The sequence below is a fragment of the Cinclus cinclus genome, chromosome 4 (genome assembly GCF_963662255.1).
Source record: "Cinclus cinclus chromosome 4, bCinCin1.1, whole genome shotgun sequence".
Classification (NCBI taxonomy): Eukaryota; Metazoa; Chordata; class Aves; order Passeriformes; family Cinclidae; genus Cinclus; species Cinclus cinclus.
Window position 1 is genome coordinate 67,017,805 of NC_085049.1, and position 24,444 is coordinate 67,042,248.

The window sequence follows — 24,444 nt, forward strand, 5'->3', positions numbered from 1 at the left end:
GGAAAGATAAAGACATTTTCAGGAATTCATGGGACACTGGATGACAGGGAAGAGGGTTGTGGAAAAGCCCCTGGTCTGTTCCTAAAATAGAAAACAAATCCAAATTACTGAATTCCCCCTAAATTTAACTGGATTGCCCTGCCCTGGATGTATCTGCTCACTATGCTGCTCCTGTTTTCCAGCATCTACTCCTTCAGCAGACACCGAGTTACAATTTTGAGGGGGCTGTAGCTTGGAAATGTCAAATGGATTCACATTCTTTCTACACCACCTTTCAAAATAAAGTCAAAAGCCCTCAGGATCATGAATACAGCACAAAATTATGCATCCAAAAGACCAATTCCCTACCAGATCACACAATAATCCTAGACAGGCCATGAGGAAATATCACAGGAGGCTGCTTTCAGACCATCAATTAATCCATGAACCCTCAACTTAATCTTAAAGAAAATTGGTAATTTTATAGCTCACAGCGAAACGAAATGTAAAAGAGAAGAATGTTTAACCAAACCTTCAATTTGAACTCCTGGCCTTAAAAATTCACTCCCAGAAAATGCCAAGGCTGGCACCCCCAAGGGGGCTGAGCAGCACACAAGGAATAACCCACCCAGAGTGACAATAAGGACTCCTTGAAAGGCACAGCACAGTTTGGTGACCTTGGGGATAAATCTCATAAAATCTCAGTCTCCTATGCACCTGCAGAATCCCTGCAGCCCGTGTTTGATGCTGGGATTCTCTTTCAAGTGACTTTGCAGCCAATGTCAGAGCATGTTTGGGTGGACTGTGAGCACGAGGAAATCTTTCTGCTGCTGCTGCTGGAGTACAGAAAACATTTCAGGCTGTCAGTGTAAAAATTCAGACTAACATCTGGCTGGGTCTGAGAAAACACAGCTAAGAGATAAAGCATGGGGAACAGAGGCAAAACAGCAGATATGAGGCACAAGTAACAAAGAACATCGCTCAAACTCAGTCTCTGAAGAATATTAAACCAAAGAACATTATGCTGAAAGAATCTGCTGAGGAAAGCGGGATTTGGGAATGCGAGGATCAAATTCTAACCTGCTTTATACAACCTGCAGCCTCAGAGAATTCAAGGAATCACACAGGTTGCCATTAAGGGAAAGCTAACTGTACAAATTCCTGCAAATCACCTCCTCTGATCTGCATAAACCCAGATGCACTGAGGTGCCTGTTGCACAAATATCATAAAATCACTCAGTGGGTTGGGAAGGGACCTTAAAGATCATTCAGTTCCAACCCGCTCACACTTCCAAACAGCTCCAAAATACTAATATTTGAAAATGACAAATTAATAATTAACAGAGAGTCACAGTTCTGCTGCAGGCAAAGTGTTAACGAGTTGCTGGCGTGACAGCCCTGTCCTGAACCACACATGAAGGCAGGGATGGAATTCTCTCTCCTTCAATCCCACTTCCCACTAAAAAGCAGAATCAGGATGCTCAAATTCTGCTTGTGGTGTGATGTTTCCCAGGGTTTTGGCCCATCCCCACACAAAAAACAGAACAGAAACCTCACCATGCACTGGAAATTATTTTCACAGTAATTTTCACAAATGTACCTTGCCCCGGAATCTTTGTTTTTTTTCTGTTATTCCTCTCAGTGTGAAGGCAGAAGTGCAGATTTCCTGAGAAATACTTTCAACTCTCTGTCTACTAAATACCCAAGCAGTGCTGGTGAGCACTGAAGAACTGCAAGGCAGGCAGGACACTGAAAAAAATCAGTGTGGACTTAGCAGAGATGAACCCTCACAAATCCACACTTAAAAACTGGTGCCACTGAAAAGAAAAGTGTCCTGTGGGAGAGCTGCAATCCCCTTGCAATGCGAGATCTGTGACTTTACCAGGGAGGAATGAGCATCACCTGAGAGATCACAAAGTTCTTGGAACACTCTCCACCACAGCTGTCACAGCCACAGAATCCCTGGGAACATCTTCATTTTCCCACCTTAGGACCAAGATGGGCTCTAAGGGAAAGTCACCCTCGTGAATTAAAGCAAATCATCACGAGAGAAACAATTCAGAGGCACCATCATTTATCACTTTGGCAGGAAAAGGGGCTGGAAAATGCAGCTTTTCTAAGAGGGTACCAGGCATGTGACACCCTGATTAAGCAGTGAGCATCAAATCACTGTAATAAAGTGAGATCATCCTTTTAGTGTGTCCCAGATAAATCTGCTGTGTTGTTCCAGTGTCCTTTGTCAGTAAAAACAGACAGATTTTGGATATTATGCTTAAGGGACTGCTCTGATTTATTTATTTACTGTCCTGCTGGGAGGTGTAACTAATTTGGATTATTCTCCCTGTCACGGGCAAATTCCAACTGTTTAAGCCCAGGAGAGAAAATTAATGACACAATTAACCTCTGTGCAATTGGAGTGCATCAGACAAGAGTCCTGCTCGTGTTTTCATCTCAGCTATTGCACAGGGTCACAGGTCAGCCCTTGGAAAAGGCAGCATCCAGCCCATCCATCCAACCTCCTGCTCCCAGCCTTTTCCAAAGGAGGTTCAACACAGGAGAATTGTCCAGAAAAACAGCTCTCCTGTCTAATTAAAAAAAATAAATAAAAAATGACACTAAATGTTATTTTTCTTGGAGGTTTACCTTTCTTTAAAACCATGTTATTATAATACAAAATTAGATCTGGGATTTTCCAAAGAATCCAAAGTAATTAGCTGTCCAATCCCCACTAGATTGCCAAGGGAGTTAGATCCTAAATGCCTTTGGCTCTTTTGGAAAACCTCATCCATCACAGAAATTCACAGGTTGGTTCACCAGAAAGTGCAGGAAAGCAAGGTCTGAGTTAACAGTTTGAGAATTATTTTTATAGCATCTTCCAAGGCCCCTCAGTCAATGCTGCACTGGGAATAGTGGGCACCACCACCACATTTTTCACTGGAAAATAACATTTCACCCACAGGAACCATGGCAAGAAGTGATCAGGGACATTCCAGGGCTCTGGAACACTAAAAATAAAGGGCAAAGCTCCACTCAATAAAAGCACTGGGCCCACAGAGTGGAGCACAGAGGGATTTTTTTCCTTCTCTCTTGCTGCTGCTCTTTAATATTTTGGATGTTTTTGTCAAGCAAATGCAAAGCAGAGGGAGTGCAGCTTTTCTGACAGGAAAGAATGGATTAACAATGCAACACTGCTGTAACAAACTTGTTTTTTAATCAGATTGCAGCTCCCAGCTTCACCCAGGGCACACCCACAGCCACAGCTCTTCAGCCTCTGCCACTAAATGAAGACCCCTAAAGAGCTTTCCAAGATATTTAATTACACCCTGAGAGTAAAATCATTGTGTACAGGCCACATTTAATTACCTGATACCCTCCTGTCCCCCTCTTCCCAGGTGGAAATGGGTTTCCATGGTGCCTAGCATGGACACAGTGACTCCTGTCCAGTTGTTTGATTACAACCAACAGTGAACATGTTGGTAAATCCTGCTGTTGTTTTTGTACTCATATTCTGTATTTTGATAGATAAGGGTCTTTCCTGTGCTAGAATCAAAAGATGGTTTGGGTTGGAAGGGATCTTAAAGCTCATGTAATTCTAGATCCTTTCCAACCTAAACCATTCTGTGATTCTCCAATTAGCAAAATTCCACCAATCTAAAAGCATGCAAAACGAACCAAAAAAAAATTAAAGTGAGCTGAAATAAATTTAATCCTTCATTTTCGTTCAGATTTTTGAAATAAGTTTTTCAGTTCACTTAAAAAGAAGAAATCAGAACATTTATCACAAAGAAATAAAAAATAATTCCAGACTCTGCCTAAGTCATATCGGCACTTCCCACAAAAGAAGGATGAAATGCAATCCAGATTTTCCATTTCAGCCATGAAAACAGAGGGAAAGCAGCTTCTCCCCAGTTCAGTTCTGGCAAATAAACAGGGTTTTTGTGTCTGTTTAGATGGCTGAACCCACAGAGCCATGGCCAGAACCCCACTGAGTGAAACAGAAGGGTTTGGAGGAGGAGGGGGATTGGTTGTTCTCAGCATGAACTGGGAATTTGTCATTTCCCTCAAATCCACAGGCTTGGAGCTCTGCAGCCTCTCTCAGAGCCCCAAGAACACCAGTGAATCACCAGCCACTTGCTGCTGCCTTCTACAGACACAAATCCATGAGTTACTTGGAAGCAGAAATTGCATCCTTTTGGAGCTGAGTGGCTAAAAGCTGGTACAGCAAATATGGCTGAAGACAAAAAATGAATGTAAAGTAATTAAGAAAAAGGTTTTCAGGCTGATTACATGTTTATTTATATTTTTTGTTTTCAGTGGATGGACCTGCCTTTAAGAATCAGAATCCCACTCAAGACTTTATTATCCACTATTTATTATCTATGTTTTAGCTACTGAAAGCCTCGTGTACATAGAAAACAAATGATCTACTGCTCAAAATCCACTGAGAGATATTTGCAAAGTTCCTAAATAAAACCACTTCAAAAGGCAGCTGGGCAGCACAACCCTAAAACAAAAAAGGACAAAATAAAATGCCAAAGCCTGCAGATGCAGGTTGGATGGGGCTTGGAGCAACCTGGTCTAAGGGAGGGTGTCTCTGCCCATGCCACAGGAATGAGATGATCTGGAAGATCCTTTCCAAACCAAACCATTCTATGATTCTGGAACAATTTTGGTTGCTGCAGTTCTGTAGTTTCCTGCATAACAAAAAAAAAATTAAAAAATAAAATAAAAAAAATAAAAAAAAACCTAAAAAAAACCCCTTCAGGTCACCAAAGTAAAAGCAGAGATTTCCTATAAGGAAAGAAAGAAACAGCAAGAGCCAGCAAACCTCAGGAGAAATAAGATTCTACCCTAAGGTTTTGCAAATGTCACTCATGGTAAGCACAAGAAGAACAGCACAGGAGCAGAAAAGGCTTTTAAGCAAAACAATTTCCAAACATTTCCCTGGGAGATCAGCTCCTCTCTCCCATTATCAGGAATTTGCCTGTGTGGATCCCTCAGCTCTGCTGTCAGAGCAGGAGTCCTGCAGGGAGGACACCAGGAGTTTTTGGCCTTTTTCAGCCTTTTCCCCTCCCCAGTGTTTGATAGTGCTGGGAAGGGAACAAATAGCTGCCTTTAAAGGCACTCACACAGGGTAAGTAAGAGCCCAGCACATCAAAAGAGAGGTTTTATAGTCCTATAAAACATGTCCACAAATGCTGATGAACTCCCTGTAGCACCTCCTAATTCCAGGTGACAGCAGGGATGAAGTGCAGCAGACACTGACAAAAAAAAAGGGGGGGGGGGGGGGTGGTGGTGGCAGGGAGAATCTACATCAGAGCTGACAAAACTGCACAAAAATAGTTAAAAGATATGGTGCAAATCTGTAGCAGAGTTTCCACTTCTTCCACATCATCCCATTATTTATCAGCTCCAAGAAGATGAAGGCTAACAGGCCCTGTACAGGCTGGGAATTCTGCACCCTCTACTTCCAAAACTCACATTCCTGTTGGAATCACAGAGACACATCAGGTGTGGTGGTCACTTCACACCCCTCTTACTCCTTGTCAGAGAATCTTCCTACTGGAGAAAGAAAAGCTTCCAAGTGGCATCACTGGGAAAAAAAAGCTGAAAAATATTCTGTGTTCTCAAGCTGTATCAATTAGAAAGAATTTAATGATGGCCCAGGGTTCACAAGGCACAGGTTTCATGCCAACTGTCAAATATCAAAGTAGGGAATGTGTCATTCCGTATCCTGCATTCCCAACCTTTTCCTCTCAGCCTAACACCCAGCAGAGCTGACTTTTTTCACAACTCCACCAAACAGCTTTTTGAAATTATTTCTCTCTACAAGAATTTGGGCACCTTCTCCAGCACCTTCAGCAAAGTTGAAGTTGCTTTTAACTCACATGGACTCAGTAACATGAATATTTAGGCATAAACTCCCAAACCCCATTAAAACTATAATATAACTAAATGTGATAAACAATTTAAAGTAAAATCCACCTTAAATGAAGTTCAGGGCAGCTTGATGCTCTACAGAATGGAACAAAGATGATTAATTTTTTCCTTGCTCATAAATCTGCAAATATTTCATTAAAGGAGTTAATATTTTTTACAATCTTCCCAAAGCCCACTGACCTCTGCCATGAGCTGCACAAGTGACTCTGCATTGTTCAAACAAATAATTTTTATTCTGGGCTTGGTTTCTTTGAACTTCAGCATAAATGTTGGTGTTTATGAAATGCATTGGATCAACAGCTCCAGGATAAAGTGTCCAAACAAAAGTCGTTAATGCAGGAGCATGGGAGAATTCTGTTCTGTCACCCTGCTAACAGAATAGAATATAAAATATGGCACAGCTTGGTTAACAAGGGCCATTCTTGGGAAAGAAAATAATCCAATATCTGAAGCCAGCTCAGCTCTGGAGCTCATCCAGGTACCTGTTACCACAAAATTCAGTTAAGTTTTGAACACAGCTCAGCCACGATTGTCCTGTCAAGGAGAAAACAGATCAATCTGGGGCACTTCTACTTCATATTCTTTGTTTTTAAAAGGTCAAGATGCCATTGCCATCTGTTCATTGCATGAAATCTCTCTGCACTTCCTGACACATTTTTTCCTCCTTTATCCAGCCCATGTCCAATATCCAAAATTCCAAGTGCACCTTCTTAAGAGCTCAAGAAAGGTACCAACTTATTTACTGCAAGAAGACTTCAATTTTAGGTAAATTGGAGCAAATCAATAAAATATTTTAATAAGAGAGGGGAGGCAGGACATTACAAACACTCTTGGCAAGGCCAACATTTAAAGAAATACCTTCCTGAAAAATCAGGAATCAAGATGAAACTCTTCCTGGATCATAAGCTTCCCCAGAAGCTTCTCATGTTCTTAGCAGCAGGTATTTGCAGAAAACACTGTAACACCCTGCTGGATTTATTCCAGCAGGTGCTGAGCTCACTTCAAATAACAGGGGGGAGAGAAAAGTATCAAGTGACCTACTCTAATTATTTAAATTCCATTTTTAAATATCAGCATTCTGAGGAGTGGAATTCTCCTTCCTCACTTTCTCCTGCTAGAGACTGAGTGAAACTTTGTATTTTTTTTTTAAAGCTCCAGACAAATCCCTTTTATGACCAATGCTCTCTCAATGAGATGAGCATTAATGAGACAAACCAGTCAGGAGTCCAAGGGCAGCAGTTCCACACACTTCAGACCATTTAAAGGGAACCACAAAGACTGTCAGGCCCATTATTTGGAGGATGACCACAAAGCCATTAAATATCTGTGGAGACACTTGGTGAAAAATAACTGCTTCAGGTTCAAAACATCACCTGGTGAACTTCCCAGAGGCAGCAGCAATTTCAGATACTGCTCTGACATTCCAAGCAGGATTTATGGCACATTAACAGCTCTCATGCAAGGAGCTGATTTTACTTTTTGAGTACCAACTGTGTCACAAACAGCTCATCCAGCTTTTAATTCCAAAGGTTCAGACCTGTGCTGAACCACCCAGCAAAAGCCACTTGGGTTTTCCATGTGCAGCTCCACGAAGCAGCTTCAGCTGATAGAAGAACCCTTCCCTTGCCAGGAAATATCCCTTTCCCTTCCCTTTGCCACGGTGCCTTCCCTCCCTTGCCTGCTCCAGTGCCAGCCCTTCCACAGTTCAGGGACCTGAGCGAGCAGAAAAGGCAGCCAGAAGCCTTGGCCAAATCAACTCTCTCCAATCACATTGCTGACAGGAGAATGAGCAGCACTGCCAGAGCGAGGAGAACATCCTGGGCTGTGGAAGAGGAAGCAGTGGGATGACAGCACAGCTGGCACAGGCTGGGATGGAGCTGAAACCTCTCCACACCTTTCGACGGAGTAACTGAGGCTGCTGAACCGCACAAACGAGCCCCTGCTCACCTCGGTGCTGAAGGGAACCAGCATTTCATGCCATTAATTCCCTTAAAAACATGAGAGGGACTCGGGTTCCTACAGCAGAGCCCTGAAATTAATCTTCAAGTGTTCTCCCAGGAGTCCTGGATGAGTGTGACACAGCAAATGCAATTCAAATGCAGCTTTTCTGCAAGATCACTCCCACTGCCCACAACCAGACTCAGACGTGAGGTACAAAATGATCCCATTTCCCTGCTCCCTCCATCAAATGCCATTCCTTTTTATAAGGAAGGCTATGAGGATGGTGGAGCATCCTTAAGAGAGGGTTCTCAGTGCTCAGTGTCTGATATCCCCAGCTCTGCAGTAGCACAACAGGAGTGTGTGGGCAGAGAAGAGGCTTCAGTTCCTCCTTCCTCAGTTTCCTTATGGTTTCAGTAATGTTTGGGCTGGTAAATGACACCAATTTTTGAAAACACAGGAAAGCCTTAGACAGAAAAAACCCCAAAAAAGGAACATATTAGCTGTCAGTGTCTTCTCAGCAGAAAGCCCACCAGAGAGCCTGCTAAAGATCTGTGTCTCAGAGAAAATATGATTTTCCCTCTCTTCTGTGGGAGGGAGAAAAATACAGACCCCCCAAAAAATGAGAATCATCAACTACAAATTCACCACTAAGAAAGGAGAGAAGATCTCTTCCTTGGAGGCAAACAGCTCCAGCCTGAGCTGTTAACAGGTCATGTCACCAACAGGACAAGTCTTTGGTAGCTTCTCCTGGAGCAGGGTGCTGCACCATTCCCTGTGTCCTGTCCCTCCATGCCTTGTCCCCAGTCCCTCTGCAGCTCTCCTGGAGCCCCTTCAGGCCCTGCCAGGGGCTCTGAGCTCTCCCTGGAGCCTTCTCCTGTCCAGGTGAGGACTCCCAGCTCTCCCAGCCTGGCTCCAGAGCAGAGGGGCTCCTCTGGACTCATTCAAACAGCACAGCACAGAGGTTCTGAACTGGGCACTGAGCTGTCCCAGAAAACCTCAGGATTCCCTTACCACCTATCCTGACACAACCACTCATGTCAGCACATAGCTCCCAGCTCTCTCCAGCCAAGGCCCTGATCTTACATTAATGAGGATCTTCAGGAGGATGTTCCACCCAGTCCTGCACTGAAGAGCTCAATTAGCTCCACACAAAATGGCAAACTAAGTTAAAATTTAAACAAGATTTCCCCCCTCTCCCACCAATGGAACATGATCGAGGGCTATGTTGGCTGTGAGACAAGGAAATAACTTCAAACAGTGTTTTCCTGAACAAGGCTGCTCTAATATTTTGACAAACTGCTTTTGTTTGTTTGTTTGTTTTCTAGCATTCCACTACCAGCTGGAAAAGGTCACTCTATCTTCTGTGTTATTCCTCCATTCTCAGAGAAGGTCAAAACTATTTAATATCTGCATGTTCTGTACCTTAACACTGCTCAACACTGAGACACTTCACATACTACACCACAGTGCCTGGTGCAGTTATTAGGAAGCTTTCAGAAATCAAGCTCCAAAAATGAGCTGCAGAATAAAACTCATTCCCCACAAACCCCAATTTCCAGCCCACCATGAGCTCCTATTATTTTGTACAGGCATGGAGAAATAATGCTGTAAGGAATTTCACATGCAGAGATGCACAATGCACACATACAGAACATTATCCCTGTGAACTGCACTTGTGTGACACTGCTCTGCTGTGGTGACTAAATTCCATTCATTGGGATTTGAAGGAATTGCATTGCTTCCCTGAACCAACTCCTTCAGGTTTTCAGCCTCCCTCAACAGCTGTAAACACTTTTAAAACTGAGTTTTCTGCTCCCCCTGCTGCAAATGTAGGATCTCCTCTCCAAAAAATTGTCCTTACTCAAAAAAGCAGGCTACAAATAATTTAGGATTTTGGATCTAAGGTTTTCTTACACTCTAAAGTAAAAATATTTTAAGCCACTCCAATGGAACTGAGGTACAAACAGCCACAAGATTTTCAACAAAGAAATGCAGTATTTTCTCCCTTTCGTGCCAGTCAAAGCTCATCTCTTACCTTAAACCAGCAAGAGATTATGGATCTTAAAGTGCTGCTTTTATGGATTGTAAAAGTGCTTTTGGAAGCTTTACTGACTCCCCCTGACACCCAAGAACAATGGGAAAAGTTCCAAGTGGGTTGTTATGTTTTTGTTGGCACCCTTTTTCCAGAGATATTGGTCAGACATTGTCTCTCTGGCACAGAAAGCACTTTCACATCTCAGTGCTCACACCTCCACAGGCTTCCAGTTGTATCAATGTTGTTCAGGAAGAGCCAACAGAAATCACCCCAAATTTCACCACACACCAGGACTGAACCCATCCCAAACTCCCACAGAAGACAGGAATATCCAGCCTTGATGTTCTGCTGCACTGAAGGAACAATCTTGGGAGGGTTCTTACACCAAGGTTTTAATTTTCTGGAGCAAAATCTGCAGAACTCAAAGCTTAAAGTTTTTCTGGACCTCATGGATCACAGGAAGGTGGCTGCAGATTCCCCATTCCAAACCCATTGCACAGATCCTTAAATTTAATTCTTCCCTTTTATTCTTCACTTCTTTATTCCCACTTCAATTGTGTGATACCCTGTTGTTCACAAAACCCCTCATGAACCTCTGGCTGACATTTTTAAGCAAAAAATTTTTGCAAGAACAATATTGAAGTGAGCTGCAAGTTTGTGGCATGGGGAAAAGTGATCAATATTTCTTTAATAATTCCTCTAGAAAAACAAATAAGTGGCTGAGGAGTCAGTGGAGGGGACCAAAGGCCCACACCTTACGTTTATCCTGTCCAAGGATTTAAATTCACACCATGAACACAGTTGGGATATTTGTGTGATGAAAAAAACTGCATCACTGCACAGTCAAACAACCCTGCAGAGCAACAGCTACAAACCAGCCCAAAACTGAAAAAGTGAGTTAGGGCAGGAGACAGAGAGCATTACCCATCACCAGCCCAGAACTGGAATGACCAACATAAAAAATCCTTCCACCTCCTGTAAATAATGCCAGGCTCACTTCTTTGACCTCCTCTATCACATGCCAGGTGAAGTTCCACATCTGTGCCCTATGTATAAAGGTAATCTCCAAATAAATAAAAAAAAATACACTAAACATGTGTTTAGTATAACACTAAACACACTAACACAGCAAGAATGAGAGAACAGACATGTGACAGATGAGAGTTCTGCTGCTTGAGAGAGCCTCAGATCCTCAGGTGAGAGGCACAGCACCTGAACAAAGCCTTAGCAAGGTACAGCTTTAGTTCTTGCAGTTAAGAGGAAGAATCAAATAAGAATCTGCTGCAAACACGCTGGCAGCAAGTGTCTCAGCTGCCTAAACCCAGCCATAATGACAGCACTAGACAAGCCATTAGAGCTGTGACACTTTATAAGACAGACATGACATGGTAACACAGAACAAAAATGTCACTTTGAAAGCTGCTGATAAATCACTTGGTAGGGCAAAAGGAATCAACCTTTCCAAACACCACAAGGATGAATCCACAGGATTTTTTTTTTTTCTCATATTTAAGCTCTTTGGAGTTTTACTGTTGTAAATGCGGCCACTTACCAAAAAACAAAAACCAAAAACAAATCCCAGCAGTGCTAAGTGTTGAGCATGACAGGCATTCTCTGACACGGTTCCAAAGGCTGTGCCAAGCTGCAAATGTGCCCACCTGAGGGATTCTTACCTGCAGGACATCCTGGATCTTCACCCACACGTCCACCATGTCGTAGAGCTTGATCTCCCCATCGTGCTGGCTGCAGGGGGAGGCCACTGTCTGCTGCAGGTGGCCCAGCACCACCAAGTGCGCGGCAGCCACAGCGTTGAACTTGTCAAAGAGCAGCTCCAGCAGCTCCAGCAGCAACCTGGGAACCACAGGAACAGCTGTGCTCAGCTTCTGGAACATCCCACAGCCACACAGGGGGACAGGGCACTGTGGATTCAGGTCCTGTTTTGTGACTTGCTGAGGTCGCCTGGCTTCAAACCCTCTCTGTGGGCTCAGGGGACTCGCTTCAGCTCAGTTACATTCCTGAGGATTTTTCTCCTCATTCCCTTCCCTATATCAGCATTGCTCACTTTAAAAGTCTCCTGTTCAAGGCTACAGGGAAGACAACACCATTAATAACTCCACAGTAATTAAACTGGACCAACATAATATTAGAGTCCATTGGGAGTCCCCAGGTAGGGCTGAAGGCAGGGAGGGAAACGACCCGCTCTTCCCCCAGAAAAAAGTATGAGTCTCAGGGTAATAAAAACTGACTTACACAAACAGGACAAAATGAATTATTTTTGAGTTATTAAATTATTATGGCAGGTTTCAAACAACAGGAAATACCAGAAAGCTAAAGTAGCAACCCTCATCACTTGCCATGATTTCCCTTCTATATTTGTTATAGCTATAACATCATCTAAATCTACCACACTGTACCTGCTCCTATGGTTCCTCACTGCCCAATTACTGTAATTAAAGCATCTCTGCAAAGTCCTGAACAGTTTGTGACGAGGCATGCCATCATACTTTTACTATTTGAGAACTGAAGAATCCCGGTGGAGTTCACTGCCGTTTAATGAGCAACTCGAGTCCCCACTTAACCCCACCAAAACATGAAGATAACACTTCCCAAATCCATATGTTACGCACTTGTAGCTCTGACAGACAGGCTCCATCACATTTCCTGCAGCAGCTTTGGAGCCACCACATGCTCCCAGTCTGCCCAGCAGAAGCTGTGATCCCCAGGGCAGTACACAGCATCGGCAGTGGAGCTGGAGCTGCTCTCACTCCTTCTCCAGCACCCTTCAGTGGCCACAGGAACAGGGAATGGGTCTGGGGACACCCTCAAGATTGGCCTTTGGCACCATCCCCTATCCCAGGCTGTTCCAAGCCCCATTATCCAGCCTGGCCTCGGACATTCCAGGGATCCAGGCACAGCCACAGCTGCTCTGGCAATTCCAGCTCAGCCAGGAATTCCTAATTCCCAAGATCCCATCCATCCCTGCCCTCTGGCAGTGGGAAGCCATTCCCTGTGTCCTGTCCCTCCATGCCTTGTCCCCAGTCCCTCTGCAGCTCTCCTGGAGCCCCCTTCATGCTCTGAGCTCTCCCTGGAATCTTCTCCATTCTCCAGGTGAGCACCCCCAGCTCTTCCAGCCTGGCTCCAGCCCTCTGAATTAATCTGTGACCTTCTCAACTCAAAAATAAAGAGCCACTGGAACCAAGATACCTATACAAACAAAACTAAATAAACTGTGTATGTATCCCTTTTCTTCATATTTCAGAATAGCACCAATGCTAAATGATGTGAGGTTACGAAACCAAATGAATTCTCTGCCACTTGAAAAAACATTCTCAGTGGCAGCCCAGCTTCCAACAAGATCCCATGACAAACAAGAGCTCAGTTATCCCCTACACCTCCTTGCTGCCCCAGGAAAGAACAGTTTTGCAGAACTGAACTACCGGAAGAGTTGGACAAGTTCATTTTATTCCCACTAGGGCAGCCTCACCTCACATTCTCAACTTGTTTATGGAGCCATTACTAAGATAATACTACACTGATCAGATTATTTTTGTTTGAAATTCCAGTGTCTCCTAGCTCCCATGTTCCAGACTGATGGACATGAAATCCCCCAGACACACACTCCAGTGTCAATAGCTGCCACCCAGGACATTTTCCATTCTCATCACTGCATTCCCACATCTCCCTGTTTTTAGCTTAATTTTTCTTCTCCCTATAAATCCTATAAATCTGTCAGGTCATTTTTGAAAGAAGGTGACCCAAAAGAGACACAGGCAACAAGACAAAACCCATCAAGTAGTCTGGCCTGGATGGGGTTGGAGCAGGGAGTACCCTGAGCTGAACAGGGACACACAGTGACAGGAGCCTGGCTCAGACAATTTGTCACAGCCACCCCAACAGAGGGGAAATGTGCTGGGGACAGTGACATACACCCAGAAGGCACTTCTGTGGGCCAGGCAATAACAGGAGTGAAGTGATGCCCAGTGACTGCTGCCACCCAAGTGAGGACATTAATGACAATTCAGGCATTTCAGTCTGTGCCTGCTCAGAAGGGTGGCCTGGACAGAATTCTTGTGTTTATTTCAAAACCTGGAGATGAGGGCAAAAGTCAAAACAGAATATAGATGTGTAGGGAAAAGTGCATGGAATTCACCAAGAGGATTTAGGAGCAGAAGTGTCAATCTCCCATCTTTTCTTGGACTAGATTTTTAATGTTTCCTTACCAAAATGTCCCATAAATCTGTCCCTCAAGTAGGCATCCATCCACACTGTTATTCTAAAGTCCAAACTCTTCCAAAATTTAGGAGAGCCCCTGAATTTTGAGGTTTGTGCATCAGCACCCCAAGGAAACTCAACATGGCCTCTTCTGTCCTCCACAACCCCAGGAAAGGATTTCTAGACATGCAGGTGTGACTAATGAGCCACTAATTAGGGATAATTGCAATGGCAATTCCTATAGTTAAGACCTTCTCCATAAACTACTTTCAAGCACAGAGTTCTAAAAATGTTATAGAGAATTTCCCTGCACTTTAAAATTGTCCACTTAAAGTTGAGCTCAGCTAAAATGTGGTGAGGGTGCCTGTGGTAATTCAGGCAGAATTATCTTCAGAATTATCTTCCCCCAGGGACAAGGAGCTACCTGGAACCTGCTCCTGCTCTTCATGATGCTCTGAGGCTTTGAGAGAGCACCCAGAGAGACACCACAAACCAGAAAAATATTGAGTTTAAAATTGGGAGTAATTAATAATATTTTTATACACAAATGTAAAAGGTGGCTGCACAAACCTACATGGAAAAGCTTATTAAGGAAGGAAAAGAGAGGTAAATTTAAAAAGAAAGAAGAATGAGATCAGCAGTTATCAGATTATGCAGCTTTTCTGGCCAGGTTCCACAAAGCATTTCTCTCTTGTACAATGAGAGGGGCTCTAAATAATTCTTGCATGGGGTCTCAAAAGGAATTACACCAAAATTTCCCCAAGCAGATCATCAGATTCATGCTCGGTCACAGAATGGTTTGGGTTGGAAGGGACTTCAAGTATCATCTGACAGCCCAAGGAACAGTTCAGCATTTTGGGCGCTGCATTGTGCTCAAATCTGGGGTCTTCCAGAGCTCTGTTGAAACAGCAGGGCCTTGTTGTTCAGATTTATTTTTCCCGACAGCAGGAAAGTCTATGAAGTTTGATTTAAAACTGAAGCTAATTTAAGGGGTGGGGACACCCTTCCAAACTGTAATTTATTCTTTTCAGTATAAAAGAATTCACCTGCTTGCTGTAAACTTCACGTGTGATTTAGGTTTAGAACCAGTTCTAATTATGTCTGTATTCAACAAGAATTCAAGATACTTTCCATGGCTCCAGAATATGGGCATCTTAAAGGCTCACGCTCTCCAACAGATACCAAAAGCCATTAAACCTTTCTGTGCCTCACTCAACCCTCTGGGCAGGTTAATGGCATTGATATACAATCTGATCCAATTTATCAATTCCAACAGACAACCAGGAGCCACACAACCTCTCCAGACTGGTTCATGAAACAAGTAACAAGAATATGCTACACTCTTGGCATCAGAAACTAAATTTCTGCCTTCTGACCCATCTCAAAAAAGCTTATTTTCACTGAGTTACCAGCACTGTAACTCTACAAATTCTTCAAAACAGAACTGTTTCCACAGCAGTGCTAATGAGAGGAATTAAAATAGGAGTCTTTATCAAGCTGATGTTCTCCTTGGGAGTGATTTTCCACCACAAATATTGCACATAATGAAGATACACACTTTACTTTTCTGCCGTTCATTCCCTTGGGACAATGATCACGACAATGTGAAGATGAATATTCCAGCTGGAAGAGATTCCTGCTGGAATCCTTTTTTCCAAAGGCTAGTTTCAGTGAATTCTGAGGAGCAGCACAAACACGGTGCTCAGCTAGCTTGCACACCTTGCTATTAACATAAATGGGGCTGCAAAACAATTAGAGATTTGGTCATACATTTGTGACAGAATTAGTTCCATACGTGATTTCAAAGCTTTGCACCTGCATCAGATTAATTGGACTCTGCTACACTCAAAATCGCCAAGCTGAATTTTCCCATTTCAAGTCATATTATCAATTAGGATTTTTTTTTTTTCCAGCAATCAAGGGCTGGCAGTTGAAATATCCTTACCTAGGTTGGTTTTCCTGGGAAATATTCTCCCCTTTCTGGTAACCACTGTCAGCCACCTGAGTGGTAGAGCGCTTCACAATCTGCTTGAGCTCCTGTTCCAAGCGATCCTGGATGGCTTTCACTGTTTCTGGGATTTTCTTCAGCTTGGCCAGTCCCTTGATGAGGATTCCCATGAAGACAGCGCTGTTCTCCTCTGGATCCGGGTCTGTGTCCTCTTTGATTTCCAGAAGGCTCGAGTCTCGCACTGGAAAGAGATTTTAATCCCAGATTTTATCAACTGAACCCAACAACAGCTCCCTGAAGAAGCAGCACAGGAGCTCCTCTGGCTTCACAGAACTCCCAGAAAGGGGAGCAACCAAGGATGAACAAGGAAACCAGAAACACTTGGATTTTGGGGGGGAAACTGAGGATGTTTCTGTTTGCCTGGGGGCTTCCCAAGACATAAATACAGCAACCTGCACATTGGATCGATTTAGGAAAAAATCATGGGGTAAATTCTGTGCTAAGAAACAGAGGAAGTCTGATGCAATTAAGATATTAATAAATGAGAAGGTCCTGAATGTTTTTCAAGGAGCTAAAACTCCCTCAGTTTCTCCCCCAGCTGTTTTTCCTTGCTATTTTCTTCACAAGACAGGAATTTTCATTACAAACACTATCAAGCTTAAGAGACTGCTGATGAATTCAGCGAAGTTTACGCTGCTGAAGTGACTGATTGTTTGATTTTATCTTTTTCTGCTTTATTATGTCTGTCAAGGGGTTGATGAAGTTACTCAAATCTTCCAGCAAGGCTTCGAGAAGGGTAAAGTGAGAAGAATTAGGATATTGCAGACAGGGTCCTGAAGTAACAGGGATTGCACAGGGAGAAATCCTGTTGCTAAGCGACAGGGGATGGGGAAAGCAAAAGAGACTCTGCTTGTTTTAAGTAGGTTCATTAAGCAACATTTCTTAATTTTCAGTAACACCCAGCAACAACAAAAGCACGGCTCTGTTAAAGACTGGGTGAAACATTTAATAAATATATTTAAACACTTCTGTGAAACAAGTGTCTTCAAGGCAAACTGAATTAAAAGCATATTGGAAGATCTACAGCTGCTCTGTGCCATCTACCATGCCAGATCCTTGGATCAAAATTAAAACCCAAAAGCAGTTTCATCTGACTGGGGCTGAGCTCTGGAAAGGCTCTTGGGTGACAGATGACTCCCATGGTTTCAACTTCTCAACAGATTTTTTTAATTCAAAACTTTTCCAAGAAGCTGAAGAAATGTCAAAAGATCCAGCAGAATGATGGAAGGAACATGGCAGGAGTGAGGAATGGCACAGGGAGCAGCCTGAAGCTGGGCTCTGACCAGAGAAGCAGCATTAGTGCTAAGTTAGAGCAAGATCAAGAGAACAATGGCCCAAGGATGGTTCCAATTTATAAATCATCAGAATAAATGGGTAACGCTCCCCTCAGGGCCAGTTTGCACCAACCTCAAGCTCAATCAATCTATCAAGAGGCTGCTTTTTTCCTGCAGTGTGATCCCAAACTCTGCACCTCTGGCTCAAACCAAGCTCACGGCTCACATGGTCTCACATTTGAACCCAGAGCATCAGGTGAGAGTGAGGTGAGAATGGATCCTACTCCAGAGCCAGGCTGGGAGAGCTGGGGTTGCTCACCGGGAGAGAAGGATCCAGGGAGAGCTCAGAGCCCCTGGCAGGGCCTGAAGGGGCTCCAGGAGAGCTGCAGAGGGACTGGGGACAAGGCCTGGAGGGACAGGACACAGGGAATGGCTTCCACTGCCAGAGGGCAGGGATGGATGGGATCTTGGGAACTGGGAATTCCTGGCTGGGCTGGAATTGCCAGAGCAGCTGTGGCTGCCCCTGGATCCCTGGAAGTGTCCAAGGCCAGGCTGGGTATTGTGGCTTAGAGCAGCCTGGGATAGGGGAAGGTGTCCCTGCCCATGGCAGGGGGTGGCACTGGATGAGCTTTAAAAAGACCCTTCCAACTCCAAACTATTCCATGATTGTCTGACAGTGAACATCAGGAAGATCAAGCAGTGCTTTTTTTCTCTCCCACACACTCTCCTTTCAATTAAATGTGAAGTTACAGGACAAACAACTAGAAACACCCAGAACACATCAATTAAAAAAAAATGCAAAAAAGCAAGGATAATATGAAGACATTTCAAACACCAATTGGAATTTAATAACTGGATGCAGAACTATTCATACTCAAAGCTGTGCTCCATCACAGACCTTTCACCCCAGAGAGCTGCAAAGTACTTTGTGGCTGCAGGCCTGGTCTCTGCCCACTCTGTTATTATTATTTGTTATTCTCCAAAACCCACAGCAAAACTCAGGCACAGACATAGAAAATGAGCTCTTTGGAACCAGATCTGTGAAAAAACACTGGAAATGCTACAGGAAGAAAGGTTTAACCTATTATTAAGAAAAACCCGAAACACACAAACAAAAAAACCTGCTAAATATCTTGTTTCTGAGCTCAATGCAGATATGTCCCATCCTCAGCAGTCTCTCAGAGGACAGGTCCCATCATGAGGCTCTACCCCCTATGTAAACAGCTTGTAAATTATTCTTAATATCATACAATGAACACCCAAGAGTGAGGAAATGGAGCTGTAGCCAAAATTGAGGACAGCATTTGAGTAAAAGCAGCAATCTTGCTGAGAACTCTGCCAGCACACTGAGACAAACACTCTCCCATTTCTGAAAGAGCAAACCAATTTCCAGCATCCTCAAATAGTCAGGACATTGATTTACATCTCTTACAAAAAAGAGCAGAGTGAGCAACTCTGTGTCTGGGAGCTGCACACGGGTCTGGAGGCTCTGTCAGATGTGGCTGTTTGATAAAACAGTGGGAAACTTGTTTTGAGTTTGCTCCCTGCACATTGTCCCTATTCAACAGGAGCCCAGGGTAGCTTTGGGAGCCCATTTATCTGTAAGATCTGACAAGATCCCAACCCTGAGTAACTGGGGATGTCCTTTTCTTCTGTCTTTCACACTTCAAACATCTCCTGCCATTTAATGTCATCAAGGGGCTGTTAGACCACAAACCTTTGGCCCAGGAAGAAGCTCCTCCTGTCCCCTTCCTCTTCCAGAAAGGCATCAAAGGACCCAGGCATTTATTAAGGAGTTCACCTGGAAAATTGCAGCCCCACGTGCTGCTCCCTGTGGGCAGAGGAAAGCTGTCCCCAGAGATCAGCTCTCAGAAGGGAAAGCTTTGTATTTACTCCTGAACTGGAATTATGAATGATTTTGTTATTCTCTGGGATTGAGAAGTTATTCCTAGCTTTGATTCTTGGAAGGAAATGGGGGGAGAGCAGATCTGCCACCTTGGGCTGTCCAGGTGCCTGGCTGAGACCCCCTTGGGAGTGTGTCCTGGAAGGCAGAGGAGTCCAGACATCCCTCAGGAGGGGAATCCTAAATGCATAGGAACAGGCTGTCCCATGAACCAAGGGATGAGCAGGCAGGAAAAAGACCAGCCTGGCTGGACAGAGAGCTTTGAGTAGAGTTCAGGGGAAAAGAATAGTTCCTGGCCTTTGGAAGAAGCAGAGGGCAGCCCAGGAGGAACAGAAGGATGTTGTGAGGTTGTGGAGGGACAAAATGAGAAGGGCTAAAGCCCAGCTAGAACTTAACCTGGTTATTGCTGTAAAGGACAATAAAAGTATTTTCTATAAATACATCAGCAAGCAGAGGTGGGCCAGGGAGAATCTCCATCCTTTGCTGGATGTAATAGAAATAGCCAGCATTTCCATCTCTGACAAAAGGAAGAGGTTGAGGCACCAAATGCCTTCTCAGTCTCAGTCTTGAACAGCAAACCCCTGTTCTCAGGGCAGCCAGGGGGAGGCAAGGATGGGGAGCAGAACAAAGCCCCAGAATCCAAGGGAAACGCTCAGTCCATACCACCTGGACACTCACAGATCCCTGGGGCAGATGGGATCCACCCAAGGGCTCTGCAGAGCTTTTCAAGCCTCCAGCAGATCAATTCCTACCCAACCCAGTGTCAGGGCCGAGGGTGCCCTGGATCCCCTCACCCAGGTCACTGGTGAATGTTAAACAGCTTTCTCCAGGAGAATGCTCTGGGAAACAGAGGCTTGATCAAAGTCTAGGTGGACCTGACACATCCCCAGCCTTTCTCTCATCCTCCAAGGGGGTCACTTTGTCCACAGAAGATCAGGTTGGCCAAGCAGGACCTGCCTTTCCTGAACCCACTCTGACTGGGCTGATTGTCTTGTCCTAACAAAGTCTGCAAACCTCTTGTTAAGCAGAGCATTTAAATACATCTTATCAAAAGCCTTCTAAGACAACAGCTTGAGGGAATGATTTTCCCACAGTCTCTAATAAAATTGCAGCCATTTTCACAAATTTTTCATCACCAAACCATTTTTCATCTGAAAATGCTCAACTCTGTGTTCAAGCAGGCAAAAGTTGAGCTGTGGGTTAAACCCCTAAAAGCTGAACCATGTGCATCACTGATTCCCCACCTCCAGAGTTACAAAGGGGGCTGCTTCCCTGATCCCTGCTCTGATGATGCCCTAAAAAAAAAACCTCTGTTCCAACTAGAATTCATTTGCTCAGTGCTGCCATTTCCCAAGGAACCAACCTGCTGCAAGGAGCTTTTTCACAGCTCCAGTCTGATCCCTAAAAAGCCAACTTTGGGAACTCAATTAAGCAAAGCAGCTGAAAAAAAAAGGCTCTTGGGTCTTGTTTTTCATTCCAGTGAACAGACGAAATTTGCTGTTCCTCATTATGAAGGTTTCATTATCCACAGGCTTTTATGGGAGTCTTGTAAAATTTAATGTACTATTTTCCATGATTTATGTCATCTGGTGATCTCCTTTCAATCCTTCAAGAGAGAAGCACAAAAGTTCCTCGTGGCCCAAAGGCATAATTTCAGATTTGAAGGAACATCATTTGCTAATTCCTGGTGCTGAATTCCTTGTTCTGACACGTTCATGGAGCTACAAATGGGCAGTTCCTGCAGAAATGGGTGATTTCTGGAAGATTTTGGGAATTTTCTACTCTGCATCGCAACCAAACCCAGAAGAAAACCCACTTCAAAATCCTCCTAATCTATACAAGCATGAAAATCAAGTCTCCAAATAAAAAAAATAAGTGCAGTGTATTCAGTTATTTGATGTTGGGACCACACACAGGAACAATTCATGAAATTATACAGAAAGAGCAGTTATGTGTTACTTTCCTGGCTTTCACCTCACAGATCTAAAATCTCCTTGATTTTCCCTTCCCTTCCCCAAACACATCCCCAGATAATAAAATTTTAAGACAACAACGATAAAGGCAATTTATCCAGCAGTGTCAGATCCTCAGGTGAGGTTCAAAATAAAAGATCATTTCAAGAATTATTGAGCATGTTTGGAGTAGAGGCACCTGTGACAATGAACAGGCACAATGGCATTTTTTAGATTCACCTTGAAAATTGGAGGTTCCAAGCTCTGGCTCCTGCAGGGATTCTGCAGGAGCAGGTTTAGAGGTCTCCACGTGCTGTCACAGAAGTCTGTGGTTCTTGAAGAAAGAGAGCCAAGAGCAGTTACTAAAGCAGTTACTAGAGCTGACCTTAGAACCACCACACTGCCTGGCTATAAAACCTCTTTTTTCTCCCAAAAAAATCGCTGAAATAAATTAGCAGTTCAGCATAAAATCTACATATGCCACCCATAGTAGTATTTATTGTCACCACCAGCTCATCTTCTGCTGGATTTCCAAGAAGTATTGTCCCACATTTCCCAGGAAAGGGCACTCTTGGGTTTGTGAGCACATTTTAGAGTTCCAGGAAGAGCCTGGCAAAGCAGCAACCTTCCTAAATGCCTTTCAGAGTACAGAAAGTTCAAGTAGAAAAATATAAATGTATTTCTCTGAACTGGCATGAAGGGAAAGTGTTACTGGTGAGCTGCCACATCTCCAATCCTCAGGTGAGCATTACTGAAGGGTTTGTTTATTTTACATGCAGCAGGAACAGCTTTAATTTCCTTATAAAGATTCTACAGCACAAGGTAACATCTCCCCTGGGAAAGAAGTGTAGGAAGGACTCCAAATTTTGGCATCTTTGCTGGGATGGGATGAATGAGTCAGTGCTTTAGAATGACAGCCATTAATATGCACCGACACTTTGTTTCATCAATAAAAAGCCAAAGAACTTAAGTGACTACAGCTTTTGTTATGCATAGGCATAAGTTTGAAATTCTCTGCTAGTTGTGCAGTCCTGGAAAAGGCTACTTTTAAATAAAATTACCCAGAAAAAAAAATCTACATAAGTACATTGTGCACTTGAAGCAGAACCATATGCATATTTTATGCGGATCAAATGTTTTCTGTTAGAATCCACATCTTTGCCAGGCTGAGGGACACTTGCCCAGCACTTCAGTAAGTGATGCAGAGCACAAGGAGAAGCCAAGGAAGATATTTTCTGTGAAGTGCAAAAAGAGATCTGCAAAACTAAGATCAGGAGCGGCACGTCCTGTTCCATTCCCCAGCCATGAGATCCCCATCAGTTCCATAATTTCAGACCTTCTGGGTTTTATTACTATACAGAGGACCAACATTTTAGGGAGAGAAAATAGCAGACACTATAAATATCACTGAAAAATGAATATTTTAACATTTAGAGGGGTTGGAAATAGATGGTCTTTCAGGTCCCTTCCAACCCAAACCATTCTGTTTCCATTGGTGAGGCTGGGATTCAGGTTTTTGTGGCTTTATTTCCTCAGTTCCTCAAAATCCTGTGATCTTTTGCAAGAAAACTTAGCTGAGCTTCCCACTCATCACAGAGCAGAACAGGAATTCTTAAGTTTTTCCCTCAGAATTTTCATACAGTTCTCTTCCAGATTTTGAGTGACCAGGCTGCAGTTTCTGTCTCTGGAAGTTTGTGACTCCTCACAAACCTCCAGGACACAGACAACCAGCCCCAGGATCCAAGACCAGCCTGGCAGGAGCAGAGCTGAAGAACAAAACCCCTCCAAAAGCAGAAGAGTAATCAAATGGAACCATCTCAGAGGCAAGAGTGACAAAACTAGAAACAAAAGGACAAAAGAATTAATAAGGCTGAAAAGAGGAAGAAAGATTCTATGCATTTGAGGAATACTGAAACAGGTTTGAAAGGGGGAAGAGACTGGAGGCCACTTCTGTATTATTCATCAAGGACAACCCCACTTATTAATCTCCTGAAACAATACAAAGATTGATCTCCCCTCTTCCAAAGCCTCAGACAAAAGCACCAGTGAAAGAGTTTTCCTCGGTGTTTGTTGCAGTAATACGAATAAAAGATCAGCCCCTGATTATTCCTGTGTACAGCCAGACCTTTAGTCAAAGTTACCAAGCTCCCACAAAGAACAGATTTGACCTTTTGGCTCCCACACAATAAAAAACTTCAGTAATATCTACACAAACCTGGCAGAAAATAATGCTAAGGAAACCTCCACCCAGAACAAACCCACTGCAAATCTCTGCTGCTCAATATCAAGAAAACAATCAAGGTGAGAACAGGCACAGAAAACTGAGTGCTGTGGGGGACAGGAGAGGGAAAAGATGATTTTCCATGAGGAAAATAATCAACTTCTGCCCCTGGACAAAACACCCACTCTGTGTTCTGTGACACTGCACAAATCACCTCCCAGGTTTTTGTCTCTCCTGAGCCACAAGGGGATGATTTGCCCACTCCAAAAAATCAGCTACAAATGAATATATATGACTTAAATACTCACTGCTGGAGCTTCCAGGAGTACTGAACTGGGAAGTCTCAAGGAATTTCCGAGGTGTAGATAAATTAGTGACATCCATCAGAGGCACAGGAGAGGCATCTTTCACAAGAGACCTGTGTGAGGGGAAAGAATTAAAACAAACAGTTCATTATTAGTTACAATATTTATTCATAACAAATAATCCACTTACTCCTTGCATTTTAAGAAACAGATGTTCCCTTTTCCATGCCTTCTGTCAACTTCTTAATCCCCCAAACTTCTTCATTCCCATCAGCAACTTCCACCCTTTCTCCTGCCCTTCACATTTTTGTTCTGAGCAAACCCACATGTATCCCTTCCCAAATGAACCTCCTTACTCAAAAATAAAAACATATGGACATTTTCATCATAAATTTACATTGTGTTAGTTGCCAAAAACGTGTCACACTGTCCCAGCTGCTGGATGTGGCGGGGGACACAAGCAAGAAATCATTTTTAGGAGAAAGAAATGTGGAAGGCTCCTACGATGGAGCTCAGGATGTTTGCTTAGAGGTCAAAATGCTCATGGCAACATGAAAAAAACAAGGGTTAGGCCTGGAATCCTGCAGAAGAACCACCTAAAGCAACAAGCCATCCTTGCTGCAAGAGGTCCTGCTATCAAATACCCACAATGTGCATCAGGGAAAGTGAAAAAA

The 24,444-nt window shown here is 43.6% G+C and overlaps 1 protein-coding gene across 1 annotated transcript in view; it reads right to left on the minus strand.

Moving 5' to 3' along the window:
- The window catches only part of EXOC4 (exocyst complex component 4), a 295,027-nt gene that overhangs the window by 234,273 nt on the left and 36,310 nt on the right, over positions 1-24,444 (minus strand). Inside the window, exons 5-7 of the mRNA XM_062492431.1 lie at positions 23,774-23,883; positions 16,053-16,296; positions 11,569-11,746 (exon numbers count right to left, since the gene is read on the minus strand). Of these exons, the coding sequence (XP_062348415.1) occupies positions 11,569-11,746; positions 16,053-16,296; positions 23,774-23,883 (532 nt within the window). The remainder of the gene's footprint in view (positions 1-11,568; positions 11,747-16,052; positions 16,297-23,773; positions 23,884-24,444) is intronic.